This window comes from Electrophorus electricus, chromosome 4, assembly GCF_013358815.1.
Source record: "Electrophorus electricus isolate fEleEle1 chromosome 4, fEleEle1.pri, whole genome shotgun sequence".
In the NCBI taxonomy this organism is placed as follows: Eukaryota; Metazoa; Chordata; class Actinopteri; order Gymnotiformes; family Gymnotidae; genus Electrophorus; species Electrophorus electricus.
In genome coordinates, this window is record NC_049538.1 from 23,217,361 (window position 1) to 23,232,543 (window position 15,183).

Consider the following 15,183-nt stretch of genomic DNA (forward strand, 5'->3'; position numbering starts at 1 on the left):
AGGGCAGTTCAGGGTCACTCAACCCTGTATCAAACTTACCATAAATACTGGGGACATATGCACACACACACACGCACATAATTTCTGTAATTACTCTTGCTATTGGTGTATTTATAGAGCACTTAAAACCCTGATAAGGAACAGCTGCTATTAAAATGACTAAATACACTTGAGTTTAAATATGCTGGATATTATAAAACATATATTTTTTACATGATTATAGTACCTTTCATATCATATATACTGCCTTTGACACACTTAAAACATTTGAAATATTAAAAACATATCTGTGTGTAAAATTCAAAAGGAGGTATTTAATATATTAAGGGGATATTCTACATATAGCATAAAATATACATAGCTTTATATGTCATATTAATTTTTTTCGGTATTGTATATAGAATATGTGATTCTTATGTAAGCCTTTTTACATATGGAAGATGCTCTATATTAGTGAACTTTTACAACCTCTGTCCCACCTCCTCTTTAACACTGTTTTGGGTCAATGACTTCTCTTCAGCACCTATTCTCAGTCACCACTCCATTAAGATCCTTGGAGTTTCTTGTTTTGCACAGGGCTACTTGCAGACTGAAGCTTGAGCTTATTTCAGGGTTCATTGTGATTCTGTTAGTTTTCCAGCTGCTGTACAACTTCTTGCAGTTGGTTGCTGTCTATGCTGAGTGATATTTATGAAACCTAGATGGAAGGTCTTAGGCAGTGAGTAGGTCTCTGATGGTCTTCATTTTCTCTTAAACAAGTTTTACACAGAAATGTTTAGTCATGTGTAACAGTGTACTGTTACAAATATACATCTGTAGAGATTCTCCTGTTATATTTCATGTCATTATAAAGACTATGAAAACTCAGCTCAGAAACACCTTAATGTCTGTAATGTCAGGAAGGAGAGGCTGGCTGAAGCCATGATGTTTTTAGTTAGGTCTCAGCAATATTTGACTTTGAATATTGCAGTGACATCACACACACACACACACACACACACACACACACCACACACACACACACACACACACACACACACACACACACACACACACGTACATAGAATGCAAACTAGAAATTTCATGTTTTGCTTTTTGCTTTAATTGAACTGAAAGGCACTGACTGAGGGAGTTAGGAAAACATTTACAAGCTCTTTGGTTAGTTATCTACTGTAGAGATTTTTGAGTGTGCAAGGAATTAATGACAGGTCAGGTATGGGTGACAGGGTCACAGTGGTTTAGAGGTGGAGGTGAAATCAGATGAGATTTTGTGCTGTTGGGAGTGCTGTGTAAGCCGTGGTGTTCAGACAGCAGAGGCAAAGCCCATTTGGTTGTTTGCACGGTCGTACACAGAGTAGTACACCCTGAGAAACACATCTCCAAAATCCAAAGGGGCTGGTTGTTTTGAGCGGGCAGGTAGGTGGGGTAGATGTTCACAGTGCAGTAGGCCACTCTGAGTTTCCTGTGAACATTAAGGAAAGAAAATGAGATGCCTTTTTTTTGCGTCCACTGTGTACATGCTCATTGTTATGATGTAAATACATTTCAATGCCAATGATTGGTGTTAATGTCACTGGATATAGGTCATCACATCATCAACATTTCTGGTGCTTAATCGTGATTGTTGTCAATGTTGGATTTAACCGGATGTAGTTTATCTTTTGCGTTAGCAAACAAATAAACATAGAAATCCGCGCAGAAAACTTAACATTCTCAGGGTTTTGAAAATAGAAAGACTATTACTCTAAAATGTTGAGTCTTCTTAGTGCTTAGCATTACTTTATGATAGAAGCTAACAGCCAACTATATCCTTGATCCTCCCGCGGTGTATGAATACCGCGAAATGCTTTAATCTCATCTAGCTAGCTTTTGATTGTTAACTGTAGCAGCTTGGTTACTGCATGTTTGTCTGGATTACATTTAATATGGATAGTATCTAGTGGCTAATATAGTAGCATATTTTGACCCCTTTTATTTAGCTGGCTGGCTGTTGTTTTTCGGTCCTGGTCTTTGAAAACGTAGGGTAATCAAAGGCTTCATGGTAGTGTTTACACGGTAATGTGCAAGGGGAAAAAGCCTGAATCGATAGCTCTCATGTTCCTTTGCTTGATATCTACGTACGTTGGAACATATACATTTAAAAGTAGCTTGCAAGCGGATGGACAGTTCTTGTGCGTAAAATAAAATCCTGCTGGCACCACTGGAAATTGGAATCTGTTTATTTGATCAAAGCCTCACAAAGACAGTTCCCATGTTGTTGCTGGATAGGGGAACCATCTAGTTCTTCAGTTGTTTTACTCTCTGAAGCATTACATTTATGTATATTGATACTTAAGTTCTAATGCACTTTAATGTGGAGTTCATGCCTCTAGTCGAACCTAGTAGTATATCAGTATCAAGTGATTGTAACTTACTTGGATGTAGGCAGAGGGAGGTAGAGGGAAGTTCACTCCATTTATGGTGAAGGTCAGAGAAGGGAGACTGTTTGCCTGGCTACAGTCCACAACATACTGTAAAGCAGACAGTTAGACAGTGAAGATCTGTTAACCACCCCCCAAAGGAATTACATTCTGATCCTCAGGTCAGAGTGATGACTGAACCTTTCGTCTTGAAAGCTAGCATCCATTAGCTGTCTTCAGATATTAAACATCAGTCAGATTACTATACAAAATAAACTATAGCCTTGCATTGCTTAGTTTCTGTCAGATTGTAAGTTACCTCTCCATAGCTGTTCTGCTGTGCTCCAAGAGATTGCATTAGGTAAGCCAGGTATGACTGAGGAACAGTCAGTGAAGATGTACCAGTGTCTACAATGGCTTGGCAGCCACCATACCGAGAACACCAGCCAGTCTCCTGTCCTCCTACCTGAAACCTGAGCCATATCAATGCTGGTGATCAGTAAAGCATGCCCACTACACCTTAAATGTAACTTGGATCTTGAAAGAACGAGAGAAGTTGGTACAGAATACCCATTGGTCAAATGGATTTCTCAGATATAGATCAGGTAATGTATAACTAACTGACATATAATGATGTCTACATGGCAACATTAATTATATCAACTTTAATTAATTATATGATCCTTTGCAATGAAAAACCATATGTGTTTTTTTTTTTCTATAAACACTTAAACCTGGTATATTATTGTTTGATGTACTTTTATTTAAAATTATGTTGCAGTCACTAAAGCATTTCTTCTGTTTATAAGGCAGTAGTTTTAAATTGAAATGTAAGTTCAAGTAGAAAAACGCCACTGCCACAATTTCTTTACTAGAGATGTACAGTCTACAAAATGTAAATATATAAAAAATATATAAAGCATTGTATGTATTATTTTTAAATACCTACATGAATAAAGGTAAGTCTAATAAAGCATATCTTAGCATTTTAATGTAAAAGGTTGTGCTAAATAAAAAACTAAAATAAATAAAAAATAAAATGGTTGATATATGGATTTTCATTGGAAGGACTTGACACAACTAAAAATACATATTTCTCAGTTCTACAGCTCACGATGATCTCCAAGTAAGTACTGCATTATAAATATATTTTCCAAATTGTGGCAGAGATACTGAGATGAAAGCAAGCAGGGTGTGCCCTGCTGTTGGTGTGGAGTGGGCATGTGTGTGGCATTATGATGCTGGCTCAATATCATAATGTTTGCCAGCCATCAACAATGGACAGTGGCCTCTTCTATTTGCCCAACCCCACTTGCACACAAGTTAATCTAGAAAAGTGCATTAAGGGTCATGTATAGAAATTTGTGCCAAATAGGATATCATTGGATCATTATAATGTCTTTAAATGTTCTTCATATTAGAGTTAAGAGCAGTATTAGGCTTGATAAGAATAAGGTGAAATGATCTGTTCTCACCCTTGAATGCCAATCTGCCAGTAGGTCTCACTGGTCACAGGTGTCCAGTAGAGCGAACCCTGATACATGTTTTGGTCCACACCACCGAAAGCCACCTCACTGCCAGACTCACCATTCCTTAAAATGAGAAGTTTAGGCATTGACCCATATCAATAACATACCATCTCACATAAAGCAGAGAATATCTAGTGTTTTATCCAAGCAATGTAGTATAGCTGTATGTATGAATATATTTATGACTAGATTGATTGTGCCAGCCCCTTTAGAAGGAAGTGGCCTGGAAGCACTGAAAACCTTTGCAGCTTTCTGTGAATTATAGGTGTTGTATTGTTCTTCTCTCATATTGATATCTAATATATCTTGCTCACGGGCTGAGATAGACAGCAAACAAGTTTTGATTGAGGAGGTCCTTTTGCATCATGTTGTCTACGAGAGGAATTTGATTGCCAACAGCAAGAGAGGGGTAGGCCAGACCAAGGATTCCATCAAACTGGGCAACCACAAAATTCTGGCCTGGCTCGCTGGTGCTCAGTCCAATCTCCTGATCAGTGATGGTGATTCCAGACAGCTAATGAAGGCAAAAAATACATAAAGTTGTGGGATCTCATTGTCTGTTCATTTCCATAAATACATGTTCCTTAAGCATCGACCCTCTCTGTTAATTGACTTTAGCTTATGATATACTGTAAGTCTTACAATTTGCAGTATGTCTAACATTATTGAACTTAGGGTGGTGACAGTATGTCAAAGTGTGGTATGTCTAATGTGGTCGACTTTGATCAAGCTGGCACACTCACGGTGACTGTGTCGTAACCAAAAACGCCATCGAGAGATCCGGCTCCGTAGGGCAGGTAGAAGGTTTGGGAGGTGTACTGGTAAGTGGTCGACTGCCTGGGGTTGAACTGGGTGTGGGTGGCTGAGGAGAAAAAATCCACTGTAGCTGAGCTTTGACTCCACCACAAAGCTTCCTTTTTGCTGTCTTTAGTGGCAGTGTTCATACATCAACCAGGTGTCGGTGTTCCTAATACATTCACTTGCGTCATCAGTAAAAGTTGTAGTGTGCATGAAGATGGACTTACTGCATGCCTGGGTGTTGCAGTAGATGGAGTCAACCCACAGATTGGAAGAACCTGTGTCAAAGAGAACTTGGAAGGACTGGGGAGGAGTGCCGATACTGATCACGCCGTAGTAGGATGACTGAAATAAAAGCCATAAACCAATCAGCTGATGCTGTGGGTGGGTTAAGACATACACTTGGCCTTGCACTTACATCAGCATAGTTGGTCATGGGCTCAATGGTGGAAGTGGCCAGGACCTCAGGAGGTTGATATTTGAGGGCTGGATCACTGTAGGGTAGATGGATTCCCTTCTCCCTCAGTGTCTCTCTGATGGACTTGAACCTTTTCAGGGGAACCCTGTAGAGAGGGATAAAAACTCAGATTAACAATCAAATAAAAGCAGCATTACTCTGCTCATCTCTAAGACCAGTTACCTAAACATGCCCACACAACTCAAATCCAGTAGGTAAAGTAAAAGGACACATAAGAAATAGAGTGGGTAATACCAAGTTGAGGAGACTGAAGCAGCTCACATGTATGTAATGCGAAATGTCTTGCAAATGATAACACAAGTCTTCTTACAAAAACTCAATGCTTAAAAGCAAGGATTGAGACACAGAAGTGTAACTCTTACTTGATGACTGCCTCGGAGAGGACGAGACATGCCACAAGGATGATCAAACCTTTCATCATGATTCTTCAAAGCCTCTGCCTAAATGAACACACAGGTATACCTGCAGCTTGACTTTATATACACGCATGCAGGCGCTACATATCCACCCCACCACATCCTCATGCATACACTCTCTTTTACCTGAACCAGCACTTTCTCTCTGATGGCAGTAAGCCTTTAAAACTACTCCCCCAAAACATGGCCTTCCTCATGATAACACTGATAAGCCACCACAAATAAAGTCATGCACCACTTAACAAATAGATGGACTCTCAAGGAGAAAGCACTAAAGACAAAAGAATATTAATTATTTTTGTGTATGGACTGTGCATGAACACAAAGTTCCAAGAAATTATTACATTTTTATATATTCGTTATATTATTCACTTACATTCTTCCATATACATTATTCAGCTTTCAAGTAGTACTTTAAGTATAAAGTAAATAATGGTCAGGGTGAGAGAAGAAAAAAAAAAAGAAAAAAAAAAAGTCTAAAAGTAGCAGAAGCAGAGAAAAGGGGTATTGTGAGATTGAACTGAATTCAAAAAGCAACAAAACAGTAAAGAAAACAACACAAAAGAACCCCATGTTGTGTTTTCTGACATATTGAAAACATAAAGCTACACTCTGAAATGTGAGGGCAACAATACATAGATGGCATTCTGCAGCATTGGAACATTACTACATAAACTACCTCTTTCCATGGACAAAACATTTCCCAAGATGATGACAATTTTCATACGGTTTTCAAAATAGTTGCATTTCAATGGAAAATTGCACTTTAATCTCTGCTAGGATTACTGTAAGAGCTTTCTCAAGGTTACAGCTATCTCACTTTCATTGCTTAATGGTGATTGCATGTCTTGGCAAAAGGAAAAATAAATATTCCATTTCTTATCAAAAATGAAATGATAAAGTGATGACCCATTAAGTCAAAATAGAAAAGCTCAAGGTTACTGTTGTTATATTAAGCATTTTCTAATATCACAGCTATTTATATTTCATATTTTCAGGGCCATGAGGATGGTGTTAATTGTCTACAAGCTAACAGTACAACACCAATTTTATCTCTTACCTTTGTAGTTGCATAAAGTATACATCGGTAACGGAGACCATCACTTGGCGAGGTTAAATGGGTTCTCTGGCTACTGTGTCAAGGAGCTGGTTCTTTGGTCCAGTGGTCAGAGCTCACATTTACTTCCTGTCAGCCCATAGTTTGAATACTGGGTATGGTGGCTGCTTTCAAACTTTGTTACACATGATGTCAGAAGTGGGATGGTGGTGAGGCCATTGGGGGCATGCCCTGGGTTGGTGAGCCCACCCCTCCTGTGAGGGGATGGTGTAGCCCAGTGTGAGGACCCCTGATGAGAGGCATGATCGAAAGGGTAGTTGTGTGCTGAGGGACACATGGACAGTGTCATGCACTGGAGACGCTTCCCAGAGGTGAAGGCATTGTGATGGGCACCACCACCCTCTGAAAGGGAGGATAGTGTAACGGAGACCATCAGTAAGGAAGGTTAAATGGGTGCTCTGGGTGCTGTTCCAAGGAGGTAGCTCTTTGGCCCAGTGGTCAGAGCTCACATTTACCTCCTGTCAGCCCTGGGTAGGGTGCTTCCTTTATTACAACATCTTGTACCATTTCTCTAAAAAGTTTACAAGCTAGTTTTACAAGAAAAATGAAATGCAAGAAAGAGGGAGGGATCAAATCAGTGTTCCTGAAGATTGAAACATGTTTCTCCAATCTTGGATATCTCAGTATAGCAACCATTTGCTTTAAATACAATGCATTTAGTTAACAAATTTTAGCATAAATTACCCAGACTTTCAGCTGACTTCCTTTACTTTTAGGTAACTGTTTATTACATTTTTTAAATACATTTTTTTTTTAAAAGATTTCAACTTTCATTTAAGAATTATATATAATGGTGCAAAATTCTAGAAAAGCTTAGACAGTTTAAAGCTTTCACAAGTGTTTAATAGTGCTTTCCAATAAGAGTATTCAAATGTTACAAAAGTCAGATACCCATAACACATTTCATACATTAAATTTAAGATCTTTGTCATTTCAAAAGGAGAATATTGTCATACAGTAAATTTGGTATATTTCTCTCTCTCTCTCTCTCTCTCTCTCTCTCTCTCTGTCTCTCTCTCTCTCTCTCTCTCTCCTTTAGAGTCCAGGGATTTGTGATTGAGTTGTTTGAGCTGTGAAAAGCTGCATTGCAGCATTGCAGCATTGCCTTCAACTGAGTGTGGTAAAGCAGAACTGGTGCCATCTCTGTTTTAGCAGTTAGTATAGGACAGGCTTAGGGTAATGTCTTCTGCCACTGCACTGAGCCCTATCGGACATGCCTGTTTAGCAACTTGCTAACCTGCATATCTATCAGCAAATCAGCAGCGTGCATGAGTGAAGCTACTGAAAATCCCAGAGATGGATATCTGATTTGAGAGGGAAGGGAGATTTTTAATTCTCTCTAAGGCAGACCATGTGCTTCCTGTGTGCTTGTAAGACTCTCAGATACTTCAGACTCTCACCCATCCCACACACATATTTGCCTTCCCATTGAACAGTAACTCACAATATAGGGACTTAATGTGTGCAGAAATGTTTCTCTTAGATTAGATGCTTTATCCTTGTGTGTTTATTTTAACACATATATAAACATGCACATTATCTACATTTATTTCAGAAGTCTAAGAAGTGTTTTACACGCGCAGATTGTAGACTTCATCAAATGCTCTGTGATTCATATATTTTAATTTTTTTCACTTCTCTGCAGGCCAGCTCATGACATCAGTCTGGAGGAGTTTGATGATGAAGATCTGTCTGAAATCACAGATGACTGTGGCATTGGCCTCAACTATGACTCTGACCCTTATGAAAAGGTATACCTTGTGAACTCTGTTCTATTCAACTCCATTCTTTTAGCTGTATATAACTACACAGCAAAGCCTAAAGAATCTCCTTTAGGAAAGGTTGCACAGTATTTAGGCACTAATTGTGTTTTTTTTGTTTATGTATCAGTGTCTTATAAGATTGTTGCCATGTCCAGTCTGGACCACAGAGATGCATATTTCTATATTAATTCATATATATAAATTCTGACCTCTTCTGATGAGCTATTAAATATGCACATATTATATGTGTATCAGCCCCCCAGTGAGAAGAAGAAAGCAGGAAACTATGGAGATGGTATGGGTACGTGTTAGCTGTGTGGCTGTGCATATTTATTTGCCTGGGAGTTTTCGTGTGTGTGTGTGTGTGTGTGTGTGTGTGTGTGTGTGTGAGCGCCTGTGTGTAGGTGGTTTAAATGCTTTATTGTAGTGGCTCTGTGCAAAGGATACAGTGGAGACCCACTGCTGCTATGAAGGGTCTCCTCTCCTCAACTCTCTTCTTGTTTTTTAGTTTAATCAGTAGTCATATTCAATGTCAGCAGTCTATAGATGGCTTCCGACTGCATCTTCATTTGATTAGCTAGTTGGTTGGGTTTCCTCATTTATTTCACTTAAGGTTAGCATATGTCTGATTTAAGTGGGGTGATTCAGTTCACATGTTAATTGTTTGTAGGGGATTTGAGCCACACTGTTGCTTACAAGACTTTACCCTGTGACTGTTAAGTTTACAGAATGATTTTGATGCTGGGTGATGACTGGTCGTTTGGCAGACTGGTCTTATAATTGGTTGGCTGGTCTACATGGTGCATCAGAACTCATTATGTTCCACTAAATCTAGAAGTAGTAAGCCCTCCCCTTATACACACAAGGAATTAAATCCTAAAGAGACTACATCTTCTGAGGTATTTATTCAAAGTTTTCTATGGCTTTCACTACACTCTTGTGACTAGTTATGCTTTACAGGTTAATTTCATAATCAGAATTACAAAACTGTGTTTATGTATCAAATTCCATTGCTCATTTTTCAAAATCTATTGCAGGTAGTATATCTCTATACAGGTAGTATATGATAGGACCAAAAAAGAGGACAATGCTTGTTTTCAAAACAAATCTTAAACCTGTTTAATTGATAATTGACCACATTTATGTATGTTTCTTCAAATAGTGTGTTACATAGCGTGCAATAAAAGAATATAAACACAATTTTAGAGATATAAATATGTATATCTAATTTTTAAATGAGCTTTTTTAAAATGTTTCTTTTCATTTTCTACATATTTCCTTTCAATATGTAATGCTGGACTGATGGAATTATGATTGGAACATATCTTGGAATGTTCTTGTGAATGATGTGCCTGGTGTGTGTTCTGTGTGTGTTTGTGTTTCATTGTATTGCTGAAATGTCATCTAAAATTATAGCCAGTGGAGGACTTGGGTTTCAAATATATTAAATGATTTCATTTCGACACTGGTGGGAAATGGTGAACACAGGAGTGTGTGTGTGTGTGTGTGTGTGTGTGTGTGTGTGTGTGTGTGTGTGTGTGTGTGTGTGTGTAAAATCAAGGTACCATAGAAGCACATATTAGCACAGGTGAGTCATTTAGTAAGTGCTATGCAAGTGCTCAAGTTGTGCTCAAGACAGGTAATGAGTAGATGCAAACGCCACCATTACACATAGTAAAAAAATCTCTTACCCAAAGCGAACAGCAGCTTTATAAAGATGGATTGTCATTGGATTGTACGCTTAGATGTTGAAAAAAAGGATGTGGCTTTTTTTAGTTGCTTTGGAAGTCATTTTTATGTAAACTGTACCGCAAAAGATCTCTAAACTCTCTTATATCACATATAAGAACCCACTTAGAAAATGAAATAAGCAGGATCCATTATGAGTAAAAATAAGGATTTTTGAAATCTAAGTGACTGAGCTCTTTCTGAGACATGTTACTTGGTCTGCATCTTATGACCTCCCCCTAAAAGCAAATTTCTGTGAACTTCATGAAGAGCAACAGCCTGGTAGCCAACCAGTCAAACCAGTCGTTAACTAAATCCACTAGAGAAGCCAGTGCTGAGGTTCTAGACACACAAGTTGGTGGGAATATTGACCAAAATTGTTTGACAATGGAGTTTGTTACGAAAGAATTAAGTAGTCATTTTGTGGAAGTAAGATGAGTATGTATTTTGACCCTGAAGTATATGTGGCTGTCAGGTTTGAAACTGCTGCATTACTGCAATCTGTGCTTTGAAACTGCAAGTTGATACCTTTGTGAAACTATGTGAGCTGCTGATTCATTGCTTTTGAGCTTGTGTGCTGCTAGAGGTAATGCATCAATACACGGTCAAACCATGCAAATGATGGCACTAATGGCACAGAAACAGACGTATAATTTTATATATTGAAAGTTGTCAGACAACATGACAATCAAAAGGTGAATGAGTACAAAAATGGTGAAAAGATCCAAGAATTAGATGCTCAAAATTAGCTTCTTGCAGCTTTGAGTCCAAGCAGTCTTGGGTCCAAGCACCTCAGTTTTATGGGAAGAAGGAGAAACTTAGTTCCCAATCATTTTTTAAAATGTCCCATGGTAGCACATACAATGGGAATAATAGGGCCGGTACTGACCCTTGCAGAATGCCATGTTTTACTTTTGTAAGGTCAGGGCATTCATCATGTACAAGGCTAAAATTGATAGTGATCTGTTAAATAAGATTTAAACCAGAAGAGTGCTTGTCCTCTAATGCCAGTTAGTGTTTCTAGCCTATTGAGTAAGTTGTTGTGGTATACATCACATGCAGCACTAAGAGCTAAAAGTATAATAAAAGAGATGCATCCTTTATCAGAGGATATTAAAAGACTGTTAACTACCTTTGTTAGTGCAGTTTCAATCTGATGTGGTCTAAATCCAGACTGAATTAATTCATGGAAATAATTTTCTGCATATAGGTGCATCATTGTGACAACTGCATTCTCAACTATTTTGGGAGTAAAGGACAGGTTTGAAATTGGCCTGTAATTGGAAAGCTCATTGCGATTAACACTACCTTTTTAATTAGTGGTTTAATAACTGCAAGTTTTAATAATTTGAGAAATATAACCTAGGCCAAGAGAAGAGTTAATTATAGTAAGCATAGAATGTGTACTAATGGGAAGTGGATTCAGTATACAAATGGAGGATTTAGAAGAATTTATCAAAGAAATTATCTCCTCCAGATCCATGGACAGAGAACATGCATAGGTCAATATTCTCAGCTGAGAGTTCTGTAGGGGGGTTGCTTTGTGTTATGTGTACCATGTTGAGAGGATAAGGAAAACTGAAACCTGGAGAAGAATAGGAACAGACAGGCCTGTCGGGGGTTGATCACCTTAGCATTGCAGAGATACTCTGAAAGTTCTTATGGTCTGTTAGGGCCTGAAAGGGGTGATTAGTTCCCTCTAGCCATTTTTTGAGTGCTAGTTTGATGGTGGCGAGTGCGCCATTACCTATGCCATAGTTTCTCTCAGCTTGATAGAGCTTTTTGGATTAAAATGCTACACGATGTAGTTTTACAGGACCGATTTTTACCTAATCGTTGGGACAGAACATGCCCAACACCCACATTGCAGGCATCTACCTCCACCATGAAGGGTTCTGACAGATTTGAAGGGTTCTGACAGTTTTAGTGTGGGGGCTGAAATGACGGCTCTTCTTAATGAGGTAAACACAGCATTGGCTTAGGGATTCCACTGCAACTTTCTGGGGGGTTTCCATAAGGAGAGCAGTAATGCAAGCACCAATACTGCTGTAATTCCTTATACATTTCCCATAAAAGTTAGCGAATCCCAGGAATTGTTTGACTTTGACTGTCTCTGGGATGGGCCATTGTGTAAGTGCCTCAATTTTTTATTGTCAGTGACCACACCATTAGAGATTATGATGATGTAGCCAAGGAAAACTAGTTTCTGCAGATGAAACTCACTTCAGATATGGTTTTCTAACAGTTGGTTGAGAACTTGATGTACATGTGTGACATTCATGCTTAAATCAGGGGAATAAACTAGGATGTTGTCTATGTAGGTGATGACACATTTGCCTAACATATTATGGAGGATGTCATTGATAAATGCTTGGTAAACAGACAAGACATTATAAAGGCCAAAATGCATAATTAAATACTCATAATGTCCAGTTGTTGTAATGAATGGCATTTTTCACTCATCGCGCCTCCTTGATGCAAACGAGATTATAATCCCTTTTGAGATCTACGTTGGTTAAGTAAACTACTCCACAGAGCTATTTTAAGGTCATGTGCAAGGGATAATGGTATTTCTTTGTAATAGTGCGCTATATATGGTCAAAGACCACTATCCTTTTATCCTCCAAAGATAAATCCAACTGCAGCTGGGGAAGTGGATGGCCAGATGTATCCCTGAGCCAAACCTTCTTGAGCATAGACATCCATGTCTTTCAGTTTGGCTTGTGTCAGAGGGTACTTGGAGGGGTACAAGGTCGAGGTCGAGGTCGAGGGCACAATTGTAGGGATTTGTGGTATTGATCTCACTGAAAATCTCCTTGAGGTTGGAGTATTCAGTGGGTGTGGTAATGACGTCGAAATCAGGGCCTTCAATAGAGTTGGAGTACATGGAAATTGAGGGACAGTTTAAACAGTTCTTGAAACAATAGGGGGATTGGGAAATGATGTCAAGTGTGGGCCAGGAGATGTGGGGGTTGTGATGTTGGGGTAGTCAGTAGAGTCAGTGACAAAAAAATATGTTCTGAGTGTAGTGTGTTAGTCCATTCGCACAGGTTTTGGTGAGAGAAGAAACAACCTTCTTTCCAATTGGTCTTATATCCAGGTAGACAGTTTCATTGGGGAGCTGAGGGTGTCCATGTAGATGCCCAGTTGTTGAGCAGGCTGGAAATGGATGAAGTTGCCTTCAGCATCAGAGTCAATTTCATCATGTTGACAACATATGGTTGTGGGGAACAGTGAAGGCAAATACATCCTCCAAGTCCAGCCCCTCATCCTTGCAAGCCAGTTCAAAAAATATTTCTGCATGCATGCATATGATATACTACAAGTAAGGTGGGCCCATTCCATCCATTACCAGTTGCCAATATGCGAAACTCTAAGGCATAATCTGGCACAGAATGACTACCTTGATGTATCTTAGCCAGAAGTTCTCCATTGGATCTCCATTCATGGTGATGGTCAAAAGTGGTCCATAACTTCAGTCCAAAACTTACAAAAGCAGTAGTCCAAGAGAATGACCAAACCAGAGAGGGATTAGACAAAGTTGATAAACTAGACACAAAACAGTTCAGTAATCAGGGCTACTGAATTGTCAACTCTTGCAAGTTCCAGAGTTCACAAGTTCTCTTGTTGGTAGTATTACTAGTAGCATTTATGGTTCACATCCAGGCTATGTACCAACTCAGGACCTCTTTGTTGACTTTCTGTTTTCTATGATGGCCTAAAGGTGATGTGGGAATTAGACCTGAGGTAAAACAATGATTAACATCAAAGTCGCTTTTCAGAAGTAGAAGGAGCTATGGGACGTATATTCAAAACACGCTGAATTAGCCACATTTCTGCTTGACATGTAGCTTATTACATCTGGTTGATTTTTAAAATTTGATTTTTTGAAAACAAAATCCCACAAAGCCAAGATGGTAATGCTTACAGTAGCACTCTGCAGTGCATTTCTCATGATGTTGCAGCTGGGCTAAAGTTATCATGTTTCCAGTGCTAAAGCTACTAGTTAGTGCTTTTATTGAAAGTTACTCAATGCTTTGCTGCTTATTCAGCACAATTCATGATGGTGTTTGTCATCAAACATCTAAACACTAAAGTAAGTATGTGCTAGTTATTTTACTTACATACTGCTGTAGATTACTCTTCATATCAAAAAATATATTTCTGCTTGGTTGTTGGCAGTGTTAATATTTCACAACATGCCTGGCAGCATCCTCTTCAGGGAGGGACTCTTCAGGGCTGGAGTGCAGCAGACACGGAGGGGTGGGGGCATGAACAGTTTAAATTTGGAGGAACCTCTGAATGACTGATCTGTAGTGTAATGTTTAAACAGCCTTATGAGAGCACTGATGTCTGCTAGTAGGTACATTTATGTTTTTGGTCTATAATTGTGGGATCTTTCTTTAATGACCTCAACTAATGCAAGTATTAAATAGATCTGGGTTATTAGTGTTCATCCAAAGGCTTCTGAGTTTCTGAATGTAAAGGGGTGACAAACCCAAGTTGATATACCACATCTACAATCATTGACAAAGAAGAGAGCCACACTGTGCAAAATTCATTATACTACCAAGTGAAATTTGAATTCATAATTCTTTGTGCTACCTAGATATGCTGGCAAACATGCATCGCTATTAGCAGTAGCATGAATCACCAGTGATCTCTGTAGTCTAGCAGAGACGCACAGCTGGTGGAGGTGGAGCTCCATGAGAGCAGAGAGTGGAGCTGCTGGGCTTTGGCACATGTTAAGGGGTGGAGGCGGAATTAGATAATTATATTACTCTTATATACATGCCATATTAGAAATTGTATTGTATGCCTCTGTGAACTGAGCAGTTTTTAGACAAAAGTATTCTAGAAGTTACATAAATGCACCTTTGAAGCGTTTGGATTCATCAAATGACTGAATCCAGCAAAAATAAATGTAACTCTCAAATTGCTTATAGCAGAAATTA

General features: G+C 38.9%; 2 protein-coding genes across 4 annotated transcripts in view; one reads left to right on the top strand and one right to left on the bottom strand.

The window, feature by feature from the left end:
- Window positions 1-15,183, top strand: part of mapk8ip2 (mitogen-activated protein kinase 8 interacting protein 2) — a 36,162-nt gene that overhangs the window by 8,355 nt on the left and 12,624 nt on the right. For all 3 annotated transcript variants that reach the window (XM_027015124.2, XM_027015126.2, XM_027015125.2), the window contains exon 2: window positions 8,383-8,488. In XM_027015124.2, the coding sequence (XP_026870925.2) occupies window positions 8,383-8,488 (106 nt within the window). The remainder of the gene's footprint in view (window positions 1-8,382; window positions 8,489-15,183) is intronic.
- On the bottom strand, window positions 1,232-6,803 carry LOC113580521 (gastricsin). Its single transcript, XM_027015129.2, is given in 12 exon segments — window positions 1,232-1,386; window positions 1,389-1,446; window positions 1,448-1,462; window positions 2,415-2,510; window positions 2,719-2,872; window positions 3,875-3,991; window positions 4,243-4,442; window positions 4,672-4,790; window positions 4,954-5,071; window positions 5,145-5,289; window positions 5,567-5,644; window positions 6,681-6,803. Coding segments are annotated over 11 exon segments (1,164 nt in total). The 5' UTR covers window positions 5,626-5,644; window positions 6,681-6,803; the 3' UTR covers window positions 1,232-1,303.